We start from the raw sequence: 23820 nt of genomic DNA on the forward strand, positions 1-23820 counted from the left end.
TTGCCTCTCGTAAAGTGCACCCCAAGTACGTGGAGACCCACCTTTCGGTCTTACGGTGTGATCGCTATCTCCCAGTGGTTAGCCCCCCTCCTGTGGTCCGCACACTGTGTCGGTCTCGGGTAGGGACTCCCCGGGGTCGTGGGCTACCGCCCACCAATTTTCGCCGCAGCCCTTATCGCCGGTCTTCCACTGCAGGCTGAGGCCACCATGGACCATCGAGTCAGGGGAGGTTTCCACTGCAGATATGCGCTAGGAGGGTTCCTAAAACGCCAGGATTATGCAGGATAATTACTATTCGGGGTAGGAGCACCACAGAGACACGTCTAGCCGGCCATGTTACCAGGCCACACCCAGATGAGATAGCCACTTATATTGTTGGATCTTTGGTGTTGGTGATACTCCCTATTTGATAGTTGTGCTGGATCTGTATTCTAGATGGATTGAAATGACTTCTGTCAGGGATATTTCGTCAGCTAGTGTCATCAAGTTTATGGAGGAAACATTCATGAGGGAAAGCTTTCCTCAATTACATTCTCTTTGATAATGGGACGCACTTTTGTTCTTCTGAATTCCAGTCCTATCTGGAAGATTGTGGTATTAACCATAAAAAAAGTTTGGTTTACCATCCAGAAACTATTTTGGCTGTGGAAAGGGTGAACAAGACTCTCAAAGAAAGCATACAATTGGCCAGGGTGAATAATTTGAACTGGAAAGCTGTCCTGCAAGACAGGATCACAGCTTATCGCATGTCTCCTCATATGACCACAGGAAGATCTCCCTTTCAGTTGCTCAAGGGTAGAAGCCTCAAACTCTTAAGTTGTGTCCAGAATGGATGAGTTTGAACAAGGGGTTGAAGGATAACCAGATAGGTGATTGGAAACAAAGGGAGCTTGATAAGCAGTCGATTGTATTTTGATGATAAAAAATGTGCTCAAACCAATTATGTGAATGTGGGTGACCAGGTGAAGATTAAGGCACCTGTAGGTAGTCAACCCTGGTCAAAGTACACTAAAGTTAGAAATGTTGTCAAGATTTTTAAGAATGCAGTGAAGACCAATGATGGCAGAATTTGGAATAAGAGCCGGGTGGTATTGGTCAATTCTAATTGTAATCCAGCTGCTAGTCCTAGGGGTCTCACTTACTAGTTTTCCTTGGCAATTAATGCAGAGTCCTCTCTGTCGAGATCACATTCCTTGCCCATTAATGTCAGAGAGAGGAGTCAGAGGGTCCGTAGATTTCCTTTGCATATGAAGGACTAGGTTTGTTAATTTTCTCTAATTATATTGTTTTTTTTCTTGATGCTGATTTTATTCACTTTCTTTACAAAGTTCACTGTTACATTCTTTCCTTCACTTATGTTATGTTAAGCATTCTTTTGGTGTAAAGAGGGAAGATGTGTGACATTATGCTTGGTTTTGTGTAGAATCTCACTGTAGGTTCTATGTAGAATCCCTCTTGATATTGATTATGAAGTTGTCAGTTACTGAGCAGCTGTGGATGGCTGAGGTGAATAAACCCAACCGGCGCCTCAGGTCACAGGGGTCCTGGGAATAAGGGAGCACAGCTAGTTCGTTGGTAACCGGGCAGGGATGTTCGGGTGCTGACTAGATAGGTTGGCTGGGCTCTGAGCGTCCAAGGTCCTTGCATTTGTCAGTGTGGCCGGTTAAGGGTTCAGATATCAGGACAGCTGGGAGTGGGTCTCTGCAGTGCAGAGGTCTCTGCAGTGCGGATGTCTCTGCGGTGCCGATTGCTGCTCGGTCTTGGCGTAGTGGGACTCTGGTTTGGACTCTCACAGCTTTCGTTGCTGCAAGCGGTCCGGTTCCCTGGGTTTTGGTGCTTTGTGGCTCCGAGTAGTCCGGGTGTTCTCTCACTCAGTGGGGGGATAGATCTGACCCTCTGGAGCAGAAGTACCTTTTCCTGGGGGCTGCGGTGTCAGGCTGACTGGGGAGCGGAAAGATTGTAAACTGAACTCTGCTTCTTCAGTGCCTGCAGACCGCAGGGGAGTAGCTCCTCTCCTCCAAAGGGAATTGCTGGCAATTTGCGATGGGCTGGCAGTATACCGGGGTTCTTGGTAGTTGCTGAGCTGCAGGACTAGTCATTCGGTCACGATTGTCCAGACTGCTGCGGACAGGCAAAAGTCCACAGCAGTCTTCAGTTCTCGTTGTCTCACATCTCTTCTTATAGATCCATAGAATCTAAATACCCAGCATCAGTGATGCCCCCTAAACTCAATTTAGTGGTGTCAAGGGGAGTGACGGGTAGTAGCTAATGGGCTATTTACCTTTAGGGTGAATACATGCTCTATATGACCACTTAGAGTGGAGAGTGGGCACAACCCTGAACCAGTGAGCCTAATTCCACCAAAGCAAGATGATTGAAATCTAAGTTGTGGGTTCACAAATTAGAGTCACCAAATGGTGGAAATGATTACTTCATTTGGCAATGGAGTTTTTCTAAAAACCCTGCCGGATAACTAAACACCACATTAAAAAAAAGCATTGGCATGGAAATAGGTTACAATTGTAGTGTTCAGGCTTAGGTCTATTGGCTTTGCCAAATTTTGCTTGCTTTAGTATACTCTGGGAAACGCACGTGGAGCCATCTTCGAATGACAATGACATCTTATAATGCTTTTTCCTAAACCAGAACTAAAATCATTACAAGATAGCTGCTGGTGGGCAGGCTCTTAGCCCAAAATAAGCTAACAAAGTGTCTTCCAAGCAACCGTGAAAGTGCCATCGCAGGCAAAACCTACCATTGAAGGGGGGTTGATGATTAAATGAGTGTGTGAGGTTGGAAGAGGGCCTAGAGAGATTATAGTCTTTCCTTTGCTGCCCAACCCAAATAGCTCAATATTAAAAAAGGCACACAAGATTGAGTCACTTCTGCAGTCTTGAGCCTGGTATGTGTGGCAGTGTTACAGCTCATTGTCTCTACAGCACTTTAAAGAAATAGTATAAATGCCATAAATATGATTAAAATCTACTGAACACATTAACCTTATAACAGTAATGAGACATAATTTTCTAAAAGGACAACACTTCCTGGACATTATTTCCTGTGAGCAATAAATGGCTTCTATGACTAGAGAAGGTACTAGGGAATTTAATTAACTTCAAATATTATCTGGCCCCTATGTTTCTAAGGTCAGTGGCAATACTAACTGGCTGGACAGTACACCAAACTCTTTCCAAAACCTATTATTTTCAAAATGTACTAGTGTCTTGTTGTTTTTTATGCTAAATTATGTGCTCACTAAAAACTGGAACAGCTACTTCAATTCAGTTCTTTAGAGTCTGCAGAAGTTATATATCCGTCCCTTCTTCCGTTCCCAATCCAGCCATTGCTATACACGTTAATGATTTAACTCCAAGAAGGAACCCAGATAAACAGGCAGAAAGGAAATAAATAGTGGCATCAAATAAGCTGAGGAATGCGTCCATGTTTAATAATGCAAGGATGGAAAAGTAATGTGTCTAGATCCTGACTGAATATTCAATAATCTTGACCTAAAACCTCATCTGTACACATAAAACACATTACAGAATAAATTACTGGCACTCTATTCATTCTTCCTTCCCCTTATGAAAACATTTAAAATGTCTAAAGTTACATAAAATCAAGAAACCCTCTATAAATACCTTTTTTCATGAGCTTTAAATTCACACAAAGACTCTAATGAATTGCAATCATATATTCGAACAACCTCTTCTTCACCAGCAAGTGCAACGATGTCATCCTAAGAAGAAATAAAAATAGATTCTAAATCCTTTTGCCATCAGAATTTCAATTTATTAAAACAATTTAAGTTTTCTTCCTGTCTCCTTAAAACACAGGTTACTCAACTGCGCAAGTATTCAGAAAATGTCAGAAACCATTTTTAAGGCAAGATTTAACTGGAAATAGTATTCCATGGGTTTTATACTTGCAGTACAACACATTCAAACATATGATCCTTGTAAACAAAATGGTTTTCCTTAGCGTGAAGACACTAGTAAGGTACTCTGCAACAAATATATTTCTAGTTGAAAAAAAGAACCCAGTTCTCCATTTAGGATCTGCATATTTGAAACCGGACCGTTTGGAATGCCAATCCCTATCGCAATCCAAATTCAAAGTGACTAGTACTAAGCTACAGCGGTTTGGCGACGTAAAAATTACCTTGAATAAGATGCTTTGCAAGGATTGTAAATAAGGAATCGTTTGCTGACTATTCCATATTACAGTTCATTTGTCACCTAGAGTGCAACTTTAACACTGTATCTTTTATATGCATACCAGTGATACAACAGACAATCAAAGAAAAAAACTAAAGCACAAACACCAAGATCTTTTCCAGGGCAACCCAAATTCCCAGCATCGTGGGTCTTATGATGCCACAACTCTACCAAAATGGGCAAAGATTTGAAGATGGAAGAGAGTGAAAGCAACAGCATACACCTACAATAATTGGATTCATTACATTTTTTAAGGTTGCTTATTGAGTTATTGTGTCCAATGCAGAGTTCTGTAAACTATGAATAGGTGTTTAAGGACTCACTGATGGGTAAAAGACTCCATTCTTTAGAGTTTGTGAAGAAAGAATACAACGGATTAGGGTGATAGTAAACAATTGCCCTTGGTCACTCACTGGTAACAGTAAGAAACTGACTTGGCTAAATACACAAGCGATTTTCTTGAAACTTTAGAGACAAACTAAACAGCAAGGAGGTATGATGGTGCATATGCATACTATTAGGAAGAAGGAGCAGAAAAGTGAAAATATAGAATTTTAACTTTTGGCCATACAGGAAGTGTTTTTTACGTGCAGATAGTGGAAGGGATATAGCATGGCAGCTAACCTTTGGCTTTTTGAATAGTGCAGATATAAGAATTGCTTCATTATAGATTGCTTTACAGTTAACATTGTATTAGCCCCAACTGCGACCACAAACCCAATGAAATGCTGATGCTTACAAAATATTTCCATGTCAATGTCCAGTGATGGTCTTATACGTACCGTGATAAACTGAATGGAAGAAATCCTCTTCTCTGTTGTGATGGAACCAATGACTGAAGCAGTCTCTAGTTTGTATACATCTGCCACGTTATTTGCCACCACAATATACTTATCACCTTTAGGAGACCATCGAACAATGTGCGCATCTGAAGAGAAAATAGATTAATGAATAACTGAGGAGTAATAGTCTACTATGTTCCTCTTTAGCATCTTTAAGCAATGGAATAAACTATCTTACGTGTCACCTCCTACCCTAAACTTCCATGCATGACCATGTGTAAAGTTGAGTTCTGGGCCATTTTTAAAATTTATTTTTAAATGATTTGTTTTGGTATTTCAGTATATATGTAGTTTTTCCACACAAAGCCATTAGCACACAAACATTAACCTCTTCAATGCTAATGACAAGGGTAACTCGTCATGATGCACTGGCTGAGCTGTGCTGATGACAAGGATAACTCGTCATGTATAATGGGGTTTTCACTAAATTAGCACCGGACGGGAAAACCCTCTAGCAGCCAAGGTGTTAAAACCATGTGTTTGTAGAGTTATATTTTGTACATTTAAAATAATCTTTCTAATACATCTTATTCGTCCTTGCTCCGGATTCCTTCTTGTCTTCTTCCTAAATTTATTATCCTCCCTCTATTAGCCCATCTTCTCTTGCCTTTATTTTAGGAATTTTTAGGTCTCGCGACCTATCAATGCGCGCAAGCGCATTGAGCGGAGCGAGAATTCAAGTGCTCAAAATCCTCGTCAAACCAAGGGCTTCTTGCTGCGGTTTTCTTTAAGTTCACGTGAATCACGTGACCAAACAAGCACGCGCATCAGCCTCCCTCCTAATTGCATTTTTTCACAGCCGCACAGCACATCAAAGGGCTTCTCCCAGCGTGTGCTGTGCGGCTTCTCCTCCCCTAATTATTCATGGCTGGCCGGCCGGCCGTACTTTCAGTTTCCCGGCCGCTCATCTTCTCTGCCATGTGTTGCTGTCTCCTTCGTGTACTTCTTCCTGTGTTGCTGTCTCCCTCGTGCTTTTCCCCCACCACTCGTGTTGCTCTCTCCCTTGTTTTGTTAAAGGTCTCGAAGAACTGCATACACTGTCTAAGTAGGTCCTAACAAGCACTCTCTGTCCCCTAACTAGACAGATTTGCATATGCTTACCTCAACTGTTCAAAGCCCAGCCTTCCACATACATGTTACAGAGGGTACATTAGCAAACAGCAGTGTGAAAGCTACTGTCCCTCCGCTGATCAGACGTTTGCATCTATGCTAGTACCTTAGTCTTGCTGTTCTTTTTTACCTTCACACACCAGACAGGAGCAACTTCTGCACAAATGACTGCGTCCCACTAGTACCTCACTCACAAAGAAGCCGCCTCGAGCCCTACTAGAATATCGCGAACAAAGCACCGCTCCGTACCAGCAGCTTCTCCATAGTGGACCCGGTCCCTCACACCCCTAACCCAGAGGGGAGCTCCATGCCGTAGAGTCTTCATCATCATTGCCCCGTGAGCTCCTCGCCAACAGAGCATGGCCTGGTTTAAAAGTACCTCACACCTAGAACACAAGATCCTAGCGAGCCCAGATCACCCAAAGGACACCGGCCCCACGAGCCCATCATTTGCAGAGCACCCCCATATGAGAACCGTACCACCTTTCCCCCATATGCAAACCTTTTACACAGAATGTTTCCGCATGGATCAGGCAAAGGAACACATATGCAGAAAACACTGAAACAAACCTGCAGGTCCTCAGTCACAGTCAGTCGCATGATCACAAGTATACACGTACGGACAAAAGCACACATACTTACTTTCAAACTCCAATGCCCCCAAGCCCAGCCACACGTAGAAGCATGTAGTCAGTACTGTAGAAAAAGATAATTATTCCATACACGTGTGCAGACAGCCAAACACACAGCCCACACATTCGCCTAACCTCCAAACATCGCCATACCATTCACACACAAACACTCAAGCAAGCGCACACACACCTACCGCACCACCCAGTACCAGCGCACACACACACCTACCATACCACCCAGTACTCTGGTACACTCACTGACGCACGGAAAACAAGCTCCCCCACTCAAGTAACTGCGGGATGGTCTTAGCTGAGGGGAGACACACCAGAACCGTGGGAAAAATTAGCGTGTGTGGGGTACTCTCACCTGCTCCCACATGCTAAAACACAAGGATTACGGAACTGGAACTCTGCAGCAACCCCCCCCCCCGCCCCAATTCCTGCCCCCACTCCCACACCTATATAACACCACAAGGTAGCTCGGTAAATCCCATGGCAAGTAGACACCGTGGCCGAGTGGCCAATGCCACCTTTTCATACCCACATCTGCACATATCACGTTCCCCCCAGCAGAGCCAGCGAGGGAACAGAGCACTGGGGTTTGGGTCTGTGCATGCCCCGCTCCTCCTAGAGACGAGCAGAGCGATAGGTGCAGCGCGTGCCAGCGGCACATACCTGGGCTACACTGGCTCAGACCCCCGTGATGCCACTGCCACGACCCACCGCACACACTGAGCGTGACAGCGGTTTAGAGAGCGGGCGTTCCACGTAGTTGCAACCAGACATGCTGCACCGGGCGCTGCAGGGAGCTGTGCTAAGCCTTCAGGAGGGCAGGGACGACTAATTTAAGTGATCTGGGAAAAGAAGGTAGAGCATCATGGAAAGCGCAACTAGTTTTTTTTTTTGTTGGAACAGACTAGTTAAGTGCTTTCTTGACATATGCAGCTAATTATTTAACCTGCGAGTCATCAAAACTTCTCTGGTGTACCCCAGGCGCTACCTCTCAGCATTTCAGGCTCGTTGAAATGATAAGCCTACCAGTCTGCAGTCACAACCAGGCGTGGACTTTCAACCTGACGTCTGTTTCTTAGCTGTGGAAATTGAAGGTGTTCTTAGAAACTTTTGTTGCACAACTTCTCTTGTTACTTGCTGGTGAATTTGGAAGCCTGTGAGCCTCTCTTTGCACTCAAAGGAATCTGCTTCCCCGCCACGCAATGCAGAGAGCTTGTTGTTTACAGACAACACCCTAGCTGCTTTTGATCCGGAATCCGCTCCCCGCCCCCCTCTGCGCAATGCCAGAGCTTGTTGTACAGCAGATCACTGCAAAGCTTTATCAAACACTGTCTTTGGCATCCTCTGGTCGCAGGCAAGGAGAATAAATGTAAAATCTGTAGTGTGAGCGAACAGGCCACTGATCGGTTTACACTTTGTTGCAAGCACATACTTTAAGACGTTTTCAATGTATGGTAATGTGAAGATATATTCTCCCTCACACACTCACACACCCACTCACCCTCACACCACTCAGCGCTACAACACATATGTGTATGTAGGTGCAAATGCAATGTTCTTGGATTTTCGTCACAATAAAATACACTGAACATAATCTTCACAAAATGTATTTACAAACGTTTAAGCTATTGCCATTATAAATTACAATAACTTATTTAAGTATTAATTATTTACAAAATTAAAAGCCATTGTTATTTGTAATATCAATACATCTAAGTCACGTAAATACAACACACATTGCATTACAAATGCTATAGGTGTCACATTTGCGAAAGTTAAAACTATTGACATTGTAACTGACAAAGCGATTAATTTTGCTATTTTCAAAACCAACACATATAATAAAAAAGTGTCATTTACAATACCAATCGCTCAAACTTTCCTAATGTGAAAAGTTAAAAGTATGGGCATTGTAAATCACCAAAAAAAAAAAATAATAATTTAGAAAACCAATAGCTCAAACTTTCCTACTGCGAGACCTATTGGCAACGCCAGTGCTTGTTTTATTCCTCACATACCTCCTAAAAAGATTTCTGTGGTTGGTCATACTTGCCATTTCCAATTGTATACTATGAAGGAAATCTGGAACTTCATCTATTTTCCATGAACAAACTCCTTATTCAGTCTTTAGTTTTATAACAACTACATAGTTGCTCTCTATAGTGTGGTTCTCTCATACAAAACTTTGCTATCAATTCAATATATTCTTTATTATTTAATTTGCGTAGTTTCTTTTTAGCTTGCTTGAATGCCAATTATGCATTGTTTCCAAATTCATTACTTTTCCATTATATTTAAATGTACAATGTCTTGCTTCATCTGTTTTGACTGACTTACATTCTGCTTCTCAACCCACTGATAATTTACATTGAGCAGGGAAAAGCCTCATTTCCACGCATCTGCCCCTCTGTGCTCCCTCTATGGTTAAAAAAAAAAAAAGTATTTAAAAGTGTTTGCTGGCCTTTCCAGAATTACGCCAGTCTGCAAAATTTTCAGTTTGATCGTTTATTCAAAGTTGTTCATGATGGTTAGCGATTTTTTGTTAGAACACACAGTTATTGTTTCAGTGCTTAGAATAAAAGTAATTTTGGTCCAGTACAAATCAAATAAGTAGAATTATTTCAAAATATTGCTGGGACATGCACCTTAGGATCCAGTTTCAAATGTATTTTTCTTAAGATCATGGCATACAAAGTTTCCCATTTAACATTTTCTTTCTTCAGTAACTACAAGTGAATAGTCCACAAAATAAGGCAAATCAGGTTCCTGTCAGTGTGTTTATCACTGGTAAAGTGTATTTAAATATTCAAATTACATCTCAACAAGACACACCATCAGAATGTGCAAAGAAGTCGGGGTACAATCTACATTGTTTTACCTTCACTAAATGTTAACACACCAATACATATTAACACACCAATTAATTTTAATGTCACATACGCATTATATGTCCACTCATTAAACCTTTATTTCAAAACTAAAAAACTTACTCTCTCACTTAAACCATCCTTCTACTATTATTTTTTCAGATAATACGTTCAGCAGTCCATGCAATGGGTCAATGATCTGATCTGTAGGGACCACACCAACTTATTTTTCAGTTCACTGGCAAGGGTTTACAGATGTAAATCTACATCTGTAAAATGTCAAAATCGAATATTAGTTTTATTAATACTACATCTGCGAATGAGATTATTTACTAGCAGATAGAAGTTAAACTGAACATGGGGATGAGGGCACCAGATTGGGCAAATGGGAAGTGAGCAGCACAGCATTTCCCAGAACTCATACACAATGTACATTTTGTCCTGCAAAGACTGAAAATTACTGCCAGGGGAAACACTATATTGGAATACTGTCAACGTGGTTTAGCTCCCTCTGCCCAATGAGCATTTGAAATGTTGCTTGGCGGGCCCTCTGTTTAACTCTGCCTTACCACAGGTTTATCCTATAGAGGTAAATAGCCCTGCAATGCCACAGTTTTAGATGGTGCTTTATGCTAAGCACTGCAAAATGATTTAGACGCTCAAATGGTGCTCTACCTATTCAATCTCAGGAGAATCCTCCAGTGGTTCCACAGCTCAGCCTCCTACTGCCTGCTTGGTCTGGCATTTGTAAAGGTGCTGCTCAGCCACTCTACTCTGCTTTGGAGAGATAGTTTCATAAGATGATATGGTTAGCCTTGGCCAATGCTAGTTTCTTTGCAACTTCAGTCCCCAAATTGTTTTCAACAACTACATTTCCACGTGGCTTGGAAATGAGGAAATGTATACATTCCTCTTCCTCTCTGGTAAATTTGAGATATATCAGTTTGTGCTTCTGAAGTAGGTTGGCCAAAATCGGAAATTTAGGCCACAATTAATGAAGAAAATTCATTATGTGTCCCTCTTTTTGGGGGATTTGGAGACCTGGTGTTTCAACCTCAGGTGTAACCGGAGCCTGCTAATTCATCTTTAGCTGCTTGGGCTTTGCTTTAAAACTGAAACCCATTTGGTGTTTTTAAACTGGTATATTTGACACTTTGATAAGGCAGTTATAAATATGTGAGCAAGTTTGGTGCAGCTGCACAAACTGCAAATTTGAGACAGAACTATGAAATAGAAATCCATAGAACAAACTAACATGTTTATGTGCTGGTACAACAGGCTGCAGGCATGCTTTTGTGCATAACTGGCACCATTGACACTAGCCAACTGGTAATGTACAGAAGCATCTGGAAAAGTTGAAAAAATAAAATGCAAGCTTGAAACATACGTGTTCTACACTTACATCAAAAAAGAATGCTTGAGAACACGTTTTGTGCATAGACCGCTATAGCTGGTGAATTTAAATGCAGCATTTTGGTCAAACGCCAATATTCTAAATTGGATAAGAAAAGGCTAAAACATTGAAATTTGCTGTATCTGGATAAAATTCAATGGAAAGGGATGGAAGAATTAATATGTGCCTGATTGTGGATAATGGAGAGAAGTTTGCCTATGGTCCCAATACGGAGCAACCATTCCAAAGAATCTCTAGTTGACTTACAAGAGCAAAAGTGTGCAGCTTCTGTTAATTGGTGCCTGCTTGCCCACTGGAACTTCTCCACTGAAGCAGAACAGTGCAAAAGGTCATGAAAACCAGCTATACCTGGACATTTCTACTATCTGTTATCAGTGAATTCTTCAATCTCTTCATGGTTGAACTCTTACGGCTCTTGATGAAACCAACAGCCATGCTTCCACGTCTCGGCATAACAGCACTAAACCACCTAGTATACACGGCAACGTGGTTCTATGTAGCTTACCCACAATAGGTCTGCAGAGACTGATAACACACTCCACTTGCACGCTACAATAAACGACCTCGTGATCAACAAGGTAAAGAAGAGTTAGCAAAAATGAGTCATGCATGGACAATCATAAATGGCTACCCTTACTAAAGTAAGCGTCTTACTTAACCTGCACATTCCCGCCATCTGAAGCTCAAGCTGCAGCAGTGTCGCCTGGGATGTCCACCCACTATAGCGGAGAACCTGCATGGCTGCACTCTGGTGACAGACAGCCGCTTATGCAGCTCTAATAGCTAGAACCTTCTGTACCTAACCAGCATTTGTATCATAATGACAGAGGAGAAGAGGCGCCTCCTTAAACCCTAACTAAAAAGCAAAGGGATCTTCACGTGCAGACAGACTGTTATATCCTGCCTAGAGCCAGACAACCCTTTTCTAAACTGTTGCTTTCTGAATTTGTAAACAAACTTGAACAAACACTACTCCAACATGCGACAGAGTGTACCAAGGAGTAGTTGCACCTTAGTTTTCAACACAACTCCTTGTGGAACTGTTAGAACCCTGGGCCATGCTGCTAGCTGGAGTGGAAACACAAACATCATAATTACGGGATATCCTGGCCCCCTAGAGACTTCTTACAACTTACAGACAGCACAAAACCATCTTCTGAAGCTGCAAACTTGTACGCTGAACTGACGTTCACAAAAACCGTTTTAATAAATTTGAATAAAAACTATTCCAACAAGCATGTGAGAGCATTGTTACATAGTTGGACCCCAGTTTTTAATTTTCTGCAAAAATACTCCGAAATCTTGGCCAGCCTGCTAGCCGCAGCAGAAATCCTAACACCAAACCTATGGGCTATCGTGGCACCCTGGGGTTATCCGACAACTTCCAGATAGAGCATGAGCACTTTAAAGTTGTTCATCTGCACGTATAAACTGTCGCTTCATGAGCTTTCTTACCTAAAACTTTCTTTTATGGTTTTGTAGCTGCTGTTTCCTCTTTTGTACGATTTTAATTAATCGAAGCAAATAAAGTTTACTTACTGAGGTATCAGTGGAACTTCTGACCTGTGTCTCTGTAGTGCATGAGAGTCACTGGATAAAGAAGACTGTTGCTGCAGCGTAGCACTACCAGGAACCACCTATTACTAGAAATTCTGCTATCGACCTGAATTAACACTGTGGGGAGTGCTTCGATCTAAGAAACCATAAACTCATTTCCGGGGAACCAATCCCAAGGATCTGGGCATTTTGTTCCCAATCAGCTACAAAGAAGGACCAGAATTTCCTCACTGAAACCAATTTACTTTGTGTGACCCACAGCTCTTATCAAGACTCTGGCACTTCTCCCACCCCAAAAGTCTCAACAATCTGGTTTCTTACAACGAAGAATTAGGCCCTGACATAACAGAAGAATGAAGACCAACAAGTACAACATTTCCAAGAAAACTGTGTAAATCAAATCTGGCTGCTAGCCCTTTCAGGGCTGCAACATACTTCGTAGTTGGCTCACGAGGATACGAGTATGTGGTGTAGAACTTGAGGTGTGCCATAGCTATATTTGGCTCTCCCATTAAATGTTTCCTTAAGCAATCAAGAGCTTTATTAAATGCATTGTAATTCTCTGTCAGCATGATACACAAGAGCAAATTTTAATAAAATAGATTCCATTAAAAACATTCATATAGTCAATAACATTAATAATGCAAACAGTATTAAAATATAGCAAAAAGCGTTTAACTACTGCTCCGATCTTTTAAGGACTACATTTTTTATGTGTGGCAGTGAATATATAGATAGTAAACAAGACCGGACAAAAAAAAGAAAAGGATACACTGGTTGGCGCAACAAGAGTTAGAAATGTGCTTCCAGATAGCATGCACTCCACTTTAGGATGCATCCAGTATTTAAACAAAGAATGCAATTCAATGGGTAACTTTACTAATGTATGCAATAGATTGGGAACAAAAGTTAACTTGATACAAATATTGATGTTACTCAATGCATCGTGGGGAAGTTAGTGTTTTGCCTAATTTGGTAATTGATACAGAACCATGCAAAACATGGTTCCATATCCATATATGGAGCCTTGCAACTAAAAGCAGCTATACCCTTAAACTTGATGGAGAAAACCTACGGTTTCCACTGACCACTGAAACTAGCCAGTTATGGTGAGCAATCCAACCCGTAGCATGCCCACAGTGCTGGACCTCCCACACGCTGCTCCAAATAGTTTCACAAATTAGGTGGCAAGTGATGCAGATATACCTTATATTAACACTGTTGTTCAAGATAAACTGCACAAATCTTGCTAGTATGCCACACAGCTTGTATGCTCACTTAACAGTCTCTGTTAAAAGAGGCAATGGCCAGACATATCCCCAACTGTCTTACAGACCATTCCTTTTGGCCAGGCTCAGATAGTCAACGCTACACTCACATTTAGTACCCTTCACTATAACGGGTTAAGTATATTCTTTGAAAAAAAGCAACTTTGTTCAGAAAAGAGGCATCAGACCAATATGAAATGCATTTAATGTGCATGGCATGTACTTGGTTCTATAACTTTATGCCCACTAAGTTGATAAGCTGAACATCCTTTTCCCAAAAGCCACCTGACCTGTTGGTTATATTCAGTAACTTGTAAGACAGAGACTAGCTGTCCGCTAATTTGAGCAAACATACTAGCCACAGAATTGTTTTTTAACTCTCTAACAAAATCACTACTGTTAATACACGGATGGAATCACAATTTAATGGGGAAAAGAAAAACACCACCACCGTACAAACCTAAAACAAAATTGTACAGCGTCACTCAAGGACCATTTAATGGTGTGCTTGACAATCACTATACAACAAACCTACAGAACGCATCTGAAAGTTCACATACTTTTAGCATATAATGCATAGAAACAAACAATAGCATATCCACAGTTTTGTCCACACTGGTGCTAATGGTTAGGGGATATGTGGTGTCACTACGTATGTCATTTGCAATGTCATCTGTAATGCGAGAGGTCAAAGCAGCAGTGGTGGCGAGTAATGGTTGCACTGCTCACATGAACTGCGTAATTTCATTTTTTTTGTGACACAGACAATGTGATGTTTAGGTTTTTAAAGATTAAGTAACAATGAAATGGCCATGTATGGTTATCCTCATATATTCTCCAATTAATTTCCTTCAAGTGGATGTATAAGAATTGCATTGATCAATTATAGCTGGCCAGTTTCACAGGATGTTCATTTTTATACCATAATTTTTTTTTACGTTGGGTGTCTTTCTTGACTTTTTGAGATTTTATTACATTAGGCTCTGAACATATTTTAATTTTTTTGGGGGGTGTCATTTGCTTCCTGTGATGGTGCCTTTTCAATTTTGTTTTTGTAGCCCCCAAATTCAACTGATGGTTTGAGAAGAGGACAGGAATTCTCACATTGGCATTGGCCAAATTTGAGGATCACAGGTTTTTCTGGTCCCTTTTTCCAAGGAATAATATTTTACACCTTTCCTTGGGTGTTGCCTCATCCCCCTTACACCACCGTGGCCCCAAGACTTTTCAGAACGAGGTTTTCGAACTATGAACCAATTGACTGCAGTTGGATTAACAACGATCCCTGCTCAGCCAACGATACAGGAAAGGTTTTTGAACTACTCACATTTTTAAGTTCAGCCCAGGTATCTCTAATGTTTTGAAGACATTTCAAAAACGACTACAAATATTTTAAATATAAACATATTTAAATATAGTATGCACCAAAAAAGGACAGGTTGGAGAATCGCATGTCCATGTACCTTTTGACCACTTGGAGTAATCTGCCTATTTAAAAAAATTAATAAAAAAAAGAGAGGGCAGGCATACAGTTCAGATAATTCATGCAGATTAGTTCAATAGGGCAAGTTATTAGCAATCCAAAGCAAAATTAATTTTCTATGCAAATTCAACTATGTAAACCTAGAGAGCAGTCAGGTCCACTCCTCTCTTTATGTGAGCCTCTGTCAGTGATTGCCATCGCTTCTAAATATGCCCTTCCAATGCACCTCTTTTCTTTAACACTAGAAATGGTAATTGTCTGAATCTATGAGAACTACACCTTTCAGTTTATTGATGTTCATTATTGACATCAGGTTCAGTATTTTCTCGAAGGAATCAATAAATAAAAAAACAAAAAACAAAAAACATTTGTTTACAGCTTCTGTTCTGAATCTTGCTTAGTTACTAATGACTGGTTTTACTCCCCTTCGGATGCCCTGCTTGCCCAGATCTCATTTTCCATTTTACTTTTACCAACTTTTCAATCCATGGATTGGGGTTATAAGTGCTAAGCTCCACTGAACTGGACAGTGCATCACTTCTTCCAGATCGTCGTTAAGATACTATTTCCTTCTCCAGAAACAAAGTGGATACAAACATTACTTTCAAATCTTACGTAAAAATGAGAATCTCTTTTGCAGGCATCAAGGCACCTTGCTTTTCCTTGTAACAGCACTCTGTTAGGGTTGCCACCAATGGCTTGGTACTTCAGCCCACTAAACAATGGTAGTTACTTTGGAATAGCTCTAGTGAAATTAATTCAATGAACTGAATATCATTCAATTATGCCTGAATAGCATCGTAGCTCATGTCAGACTCTGGGTATTTCATTCGGCAAGCCCACTGTGGCTGCATCCTCGACAACGTTAAAACGTCACCGCCTCATGACAGCCTATTGATTCAACAATCTGCACTGCTGGTAGAGCATCAAGACCAGCTGTACTTTAACCAAGCTCACCAGTTCCCAACTCATCCTTTCCGGAAGGTCGAACCGTCAAGTCCAGGGTAGTCGTTATGGAGCAGAAGGGCTTAGCAGGCACCATCTTCCACTACTACTCATCAGGGTGTTGGGTTCAACAGATCAGTCACCTCATCTCATTTAGTCACAAGGACTAAAACGTTCACATGCTCATCCAGAATATTCTGCACAAATTTGTGTCCAGAGGCAAGGCTGAAGGGGTTCTCAAATGAGAAGTGCGCACTGAAGCTCAGAGCCATATACCAACTTTTGCATCAAGACTGTTGGGACGGAAAAGTCCTCTGCATGGTAACCAACCTTATCCCCTGCCCTGAGTGCCCAACTGTTCTATTGTCTGGATCTCTAATGCAGATTTTTGTTGTCATAGGTAAACATGGATCAAGCGTGTGTGCCATTACATAAGCCTGTCTCATTGATTGTGGTCTTGTTGGACTGGGAGGTGCACCCAAAGAGCTACCCCGATAGTGGTGAAAATATATTGCCTTCACCAGGAGTTAAGCAGCACGAGTGCAGCATACTATGTAGTGGTCAGTAGGAGTGAAAAGGTCCTTTATAACCTGCTTCACAGTAGTGAGGCCTACAGGCTCTCTCAGCTTTTTAAAAGTTCAGTTTATGTGTACTTAACTCACCCTTGGCCTAGATCGGCTTGTGTGAAGTGCTGTGCAGCGCATAGGCAGTGTTATCAGAGCTGGGTGTATGTGTGCCAAGAGAGGGTACAAAACAGGGATAAGGCAGTGCTGAGCAGTGCATACATGGTGAATTTGTGTGCTGCATGTACATATGCCTTTGAATGGTACAGTAGTTGAAGGATGTAGTGCTGTGTAGTACGTGCCTGTTAAATGCATGTAATGGGTGTATGTGTGCCCGTGAATGGTATAATATAGGGAGGATGAAGTGCATGCAGGTTCAAGGCATAAGCTGGATGTATTTGTTCCGAGTGATACAGTACATAGAGGGTACAGTACTGGGCGGTGTGTGCATGCCGGCCCCAAGTGCATGTGTGCCTGTAGATGGTACAATACATGGATTGCACTGGATTCTACTTTGGAAGACCCACACCTGCATGGAGAGGAGACAGAGAGATCCTGCTAGGCAGGTTTGTGTATTTCTGCACTCCTGTAAGATGTGTTGGAAACACACGGAGGAGGGAAGAGCGAGGCTTTCACAGTACACATCAAAAGGTTGCAATCAGATTCAGTGAGCGGTCACAAGGGAGGGGCCTGGACACCTCTCTGGATGGAGATGGGGCTGATCAAAGAAACAAAGAGTAGTGCTGGGGACCCTGGGCTAACCTTTTGATGCATATATCACTGTGACTGACATCCAAGTGTGAACTCTAGTCACTCTTGTGGCCTGTGCTGTGAGACTGTCAGCTTTGGAGACACTCCTTCTGTAACAGGCTGCTTTTCAAGAGGAAGAGGGAGCAGAGTAGTGGACACTGCATTTGTTAAAAACAGTACCTTCTATTATCCACCTTAGAATACTCACATTTTGAGAAGCAGATTTTCATTTTGCATGCCTTTAATTGATAACTGTCTCACTCCAAATCTAGTCATCATGCACTTTAGTAGGGTGACCTTTGCATCTCTGTCAAGAAATATCTATTTTCAATTGTTCTGATATAAATAGGGAAATGCAAATAGCTTTCCCACTCCTCATTCTTCAGCACCTATGAGATGAATTGAAACACTACCCTGTAGACAGGAACAAAATACTAAAAAGTTATCTTTATCAAGCATAAAGCACCGAATTTCAAAAATACGTCACAGCAAAAGCAAACCACTCTTAAGGTGACTCCTAAGGGAGACGCTGGATTGTTTTTTTCTGTACATTAGTTTGCAGGGCTGCTTTGAAGAACTCTAAATCATATAAGCCATTTCAGAATAAAGAGGAGACTGGGGAAAAAGTCACAAACATCAAAATGATCCTGCAAATGGACAGCATTGTACCCACCAACTCAGACAAGTGACAAGAAGAAGCTTGGCATTTCTCCATGTAATTTTTCACTTGAAAGAGTGTTGGCGTAGAATTTAAGCACTGCGAATGCACAATTTTTTTTATCATTTTTAATGCTACTTTATGACAAACACAAATCACGTGTACAGTTATGAACACCATCTTGTAGCAAAAAAATTGTTGCAAACTTAGAATGGACAACGTCAATAAAACAAAACTAATGTTTATATTATCCAAGGAGTGTGATCACATAATAAATTTCACAGTTAAGAGTTTGAATTAAGCAAACCAGATCTGCTATCATCACCTCAGCTAGAAAATGGGTGACTGTCTTATGGCACACTTTCGCTGTTTTCACAAAAATGTAAGGCACCGGCAATATGCATTCTCAGCACTGATATGGAATACGTAAGTTAGCTGAACATCACAACTGCGAACACTGGCCTTGACCACAACACTGATCGAAGACAAGTCTGGTATCTTAGATCTACCACTAAACATCATGCTGTTCCAGAGAAATTAGAGGAAATATAGTACTTCTTTAGGACCTAATCCCAAGGAGCAGTAAAACTTAGGAATGTTTTAAAAGGAAGAACAATAACTAGGAACATGCTTTCAATCTTTGGGTTTTACCCTCAACATAGCAATGAGTACTTACTTTGCTTCAGGTTTTTGATAAACGCTGACCGGCCTTCAATCAAGTTCCATGTCCTGTAAAAGACCGACACAAAATAGAAGACTTACACAGCATAGTTACATACATCACCAGTATTAAAAATGATGACTCAGATGACACATATCCATTGTACGAAACAAACTGAGGCTCTGCCATCAAGTAATGGTTGATTTGCACTGAACCCTCTTTCTCTCTCCCATACACACAATCACATGTCAAAAACCACCATTACAGAAGTGAATGGTATTAATAAATACAATGAAAGAAATATGCTTTTGGAGCAAGTGCTATTTCAAACTGAGCTATTGTAATATTATGGAGCTCAATATTGGGGTAAGATCACAGCTCTTACTTAACATCTCACTCCTTACATACCTGTCTTCTCCTACCTTAAGGTCTTGTCCGTCCCCACTGACAAAGCTAATTTTCCAGAGGGATGAATGGAAAGAGACGTCACATGTCCCCTAGGACAAATAAAAAAATAAGTGTTGACTCTAGAAAACTGCTCTTTATAATCAGAACATACAAAACAAATATATATATATATAATACACACACACATAAGGGGACTCACTTGTGAGCTTTAAACGATTTCAAGCATTCCCATTTCTTGGAATTCCACACACAGATCAGTCCATCTTCAGCACCGCTGAGTAAATGTGACGTGCCATAAAATTCAAGGCAGGACACTGTCCCTGAAGATACAAAACGGGAGCCTTTAGCATTTATGAGACAAACACATGCATGTCGCACTAGTCTCTCAGTGTACCTCTGTCTTTTAGCTATATATTCAGATCACCAGAAACACATAAATGTAACTATTTCTTAAGGAAGGAGGGGACGGCAGTTATAGCAATTGGAATAATTTAGATCAGATGTGCATTTTTGAGAAGGTGCCATACTAATAAAAACATATATGTCTAGACGCAACCTCTAAATACTACTAAAGGAGGGAGATAAACTGGAGGGACTTTTCTTAGGAGTCAGAATGTAATTACTAATCTGGAACATACTAGTCTGTCTCATTCTGTGGACTAAACAGTTCATGGCAGTAGTGAACAGGCATCAAGTTACCAAGTGGAACAAAACTTGTTTCCAAACAAATAGGAAATGTTAGTGTGGCTTATGGGAAACAACCGCTACCTGCAGTATCATATTATATTGAGAAATACCCAGGGAGTTAAAAACTCCCCTCACAAAACAAAACCCACAATAGAAGACTCCAAGCATTAATGGCCATATTTCACCAATGACATATTTCGCCCTATTGATTTGCCACCACTAGACAGGCCCCTTCCTGCCAAAGTGCATCACGCCTAGGACTCTTTGACAAAATAGCAGATCAGAAATAGTAAATGTAATATTCATTTATTATCCCAATTAAGTATTTCTAATTTCAAAGGAAAAACTGTCTTTGCTACAGGTTAATGTCCTTGGGCATACACTGGTGAACAATGCTGTGTAAAGGGAGCTATCCATTTAGAGCGTCACGTTCAAGAAACCATTTCTTAAATCATGTTTGTATTTTTTACAGATACATTAGAAGGTTTTTGATACATGGTCCCAACTTTAGTGGTATTAACTCCTTAGGGGCTCTGGGAGGACAACTCAACAGACCCATTTAGGCTAGGTGTGGTAGAATTTGTCAGTCCTGCATGTTTTTCTAGGTCATATAATCCAGGTTGTGCTAATTAATTAAACTGCTTGTCAGTGTAGATTCAGATCACTACGGTAACGAGACAAAGGACTTCCCCGAGTTACTATTAATTCAAGGAGAAGGTGAATGGGCTGCACCATCCCCAGGTTCAACTAGAGCTCATATTGTTGCTGCAGGGCTTTTTAAAAGGAGAACAGTTCACTAACTAATACATTTAAAACTGATATCTAATGTAATCACAACACTTTTAAAAGTAAGGAAACAAACAGAATATACCAATTTCCTTATAGCAACATGCTATAGTTGAGAGGGATAGTACAATTAACTCACACTGATGCAAACAATAAAGAACCCCTTTCAATTTTCTATGGTTTTACATATCAATATGTATAGGATGTCCATCTATTCCTTGCTAAATCTAACAGTGGATAAATTCACCACAGTATGACAAACAACACACAAAAGTGTTATTTCGTCATCAAACAAAAATATCGGTCAATATTAAGCAAATGTGCATGAAGAAGTGCATCCTTCGGAACAAGTGGAACCCTATTTAGAAGCAATAATGAAGTAAATAATTCCTGAAAGAGTTTTACTCACATTCTGGGAGGAATTCTGGAAAATTCCTGTAAACAAAACCGATGAAACTTGTTGATATTTGAGGGAATTTATTTATGCACAGCTCTCCTTAGGCCTTACCACAGCATCTCCTTGAAGCGGAGGTATAGACATTTTACTAGACAAAGTTCAAAATTCTGATTGCTTTTATATTTCAGCTGTACATTTTTGCTTTGGATTGTTATCCTGGATACGCTTTGACTGCTGCACAGAAAGTCTTACATTTTCGTAAAGAACGCACTGCTGTAGAGGAACGGGTGGTGTATTCAATGATTGTGAAGTGCAGAGGTCCTGTGGCTTCAGAGCAGGGCCAAATCATCTGCCCTGAGCTACGAAGCATGACTGTAGGCAAGAGGTTTGCGTGGTGAAACAGTGTTTGGTTTTCATATTCATACATTATTCTCAAACAACTCCCCCATGGTCTCACGATTTAGGGGACAATGTTCCAAAAGTATTGTGGTTCATTCAGATGCTGTTCTGCAGTAAAGTTCTTTTGGGAGACAAAGTGTTTTGTCCTCATTATCCCTTTAAGAAAGCCATACTTGTACAGTACTTTCCTACTGGTAAGATAATTAACTCCAATATCTACCATATTGAGACAGGCCTGTGGATCTCTGGTTTTAGCTTTGGGGTTATTTAAGATCTCTAGGAGCATCATAAGATTTAATCTTGGGAAGATTTTGCTGTGATGTCCACCTCTGGGTAGGCTGCTAACCATTTTGAACCTTCTAACTGGGTGATGCACCCTTCAATCAGAGCTGCAGCAACAAGATGCAAGACCTGTTTTAATGCTATGATAAACACATTCACAGTAATAGGGGGTTTATTGTCTGGGCTGTACAAGATGATTACCACCTTTTAAGGTAGGCAAAAGCGGAGGATATGACGGGAGACCACACACTGTGCACATCGGTATTCAGGAAAAGAATGGGAAGCATTAGGAGAAATCATTACCAAATGCTATATATCCATTCAGTGCACAGAATGATACCTGAAATTATGATGAGTTGGTATCTGACACCCGACTAAGTAATAAGCTTGCAGGTACTTCAGGCAGGTATTTGACACAATCTGAGAGGTGGGTGTGGAGTTCTCATGAACATGCATGCTGCAGGTCATGAGATGAGGAGTCACAACCTGCCATTATGTTGTGGTGTGTTCTGGAATGTAAAGGGGCGATGAATCAGCTGATGCTGTGAGGCAGACTGGCTGGGGTGCATTGATTAAACTTAGATCTAACTTGATCTGTGTACTTCTAACCCGATGCTACATTGGCGACGATTGGAAAATTTGTCCTACCTACAACCCAACAGTTGCCAGAAGACGTCTCAGGATCAGTGCAGTGATTGTTGATGTCAAAGGAAGTAAGGCATGCGCAAGCGCTCAGCTCCGTGCAACTTAATTTTCAGCATAAGCCTGGGAGGCATTTTAGGTGAAGTGCAAGTCAGCTTCACGGAAGAGAAATCTAGAACGCATGAAAGTCGCATTGAACTCAAAAGAATTTCCTCAGCTATTCCAAGAAAAACTTGAGTTGTCTTAGAGGTTATAAACATCACATTAGGTTGAGAAGAAATGTGGTGCCTGCAGTAACTAAATTAAGATGGATACCTTTAAGTGTGCAAGATAGTGTAAGAAGTGAATTGGATCAATTACATGTGGAACAAGCATTTGCAATGCAATAGGTCTCGCATTAGGAAAATTTGAGCTATTGGTATTGTAAATGACACATTTTGTATTTATGTGTTGGTTTTGAAAATAGCTAAATTAATAGCTTTGTCATTTACAATGCCAATAGTTTTAACTTTCGCAAATGTGACACCTAGAGCATTTGTAATGCAATATGTGTTGTATTTACGGGACTTAGATGTATTGATATTACAAATAATTGCTTTTAATTGTTTTAAATAATTAATACTTAAATAAAAGTTATAGTAATTTATAATGTCAATAGCTTAAACTTTTGTAAATAACATTTGTGAAGATTATGTTCAGAGTATTTTATTGTGACGAAAATCCAAGAACAGAAGTGGAATATTAACATCTTTTTGTGACATTTGTAAAAAAGCTTGAAACATTGAGAGAACATATTTGAACCAGTTGTTGTTGAATGGTTGCAAAGACTGATGCTGATCGATAGAGTGAGGGCTATCGATAGATAGATAGACAGACAGATTCACTATTACCGAAGGGGCTCAATGTCATTATAAGATATGAGTTGTTACATATAAAGGTTGAGCATCTTACCATTACACGCAAAAAGCACGTTAGGTCCAGGAATCCGTATACCATATATGTATGAGTGAAAATGTTATAGCTTACCACTTACACATAACCTGTTTATTCACACAACATAATCTCAACATATTATGGGGAGTGGATGATTATCTGGTGATGGAAACACAGTCGCATGCAGTGGGACTTCATGCTTTACATGTTGGTTTGAAATTGTGGTCATGTTCAGGACACTTGGAGTGAATTGAGGATTTTCCCGTTTCAGTTCACCCAAATTTGCACTTCGGGTTACCCAAAGTGC

The 23820-nt window shown here is 40.8% G+C and overlaps 1 protein-coding gene across 2 annotated transcripts in view; it reads right to left on the reverse strand.

Moving 5' to 3' along the window:
• The window catches only part of PAK1IP1 (PAK1 interacting protein 1), a 193325-nt gene that overhangs the window by 69818 nt on the left and 99687 nt on the right, over positions 1-23820 (reverse strand). For both annotated transcript variants that reach the window (XM_086964991.1, XM_086964990.1), the window contains 5 exons: positions 19587-19707; positions 19402-19476; positions 18995-19047; positions 5000-5145; positions 3642-3739 (listed from right to left, as the gene is read on the reverse strand). In XM_086964991.1, coding sequence (XP_086821117.1) covers positions 3642-3739; positions 5000-5145; positions 18995-19047; positions 19402-19476; positions 19587-19707 — 493 coding nt within the window. The remainder of the gene's footprint in view (positions 1-3641; positions 3740-4999; positions 5146-18994; positions 19048-19401; positions 19477-19586; positions 19708-23820) is intronic.

This window comes from Lissotriton vulgaris, chromosome 4_1 (genome assembly GCF_964263255.1).
Source record: "Lissotriton vulgaris chromosome 4_1, aLisVul1.2, whole genome shotgun sequence".
NCBI lineage: Eukaryota > Metazoa > Chordata > Amphibia > Caudata > Salamandridae > Lissotriton > Lissotriton vulgaris.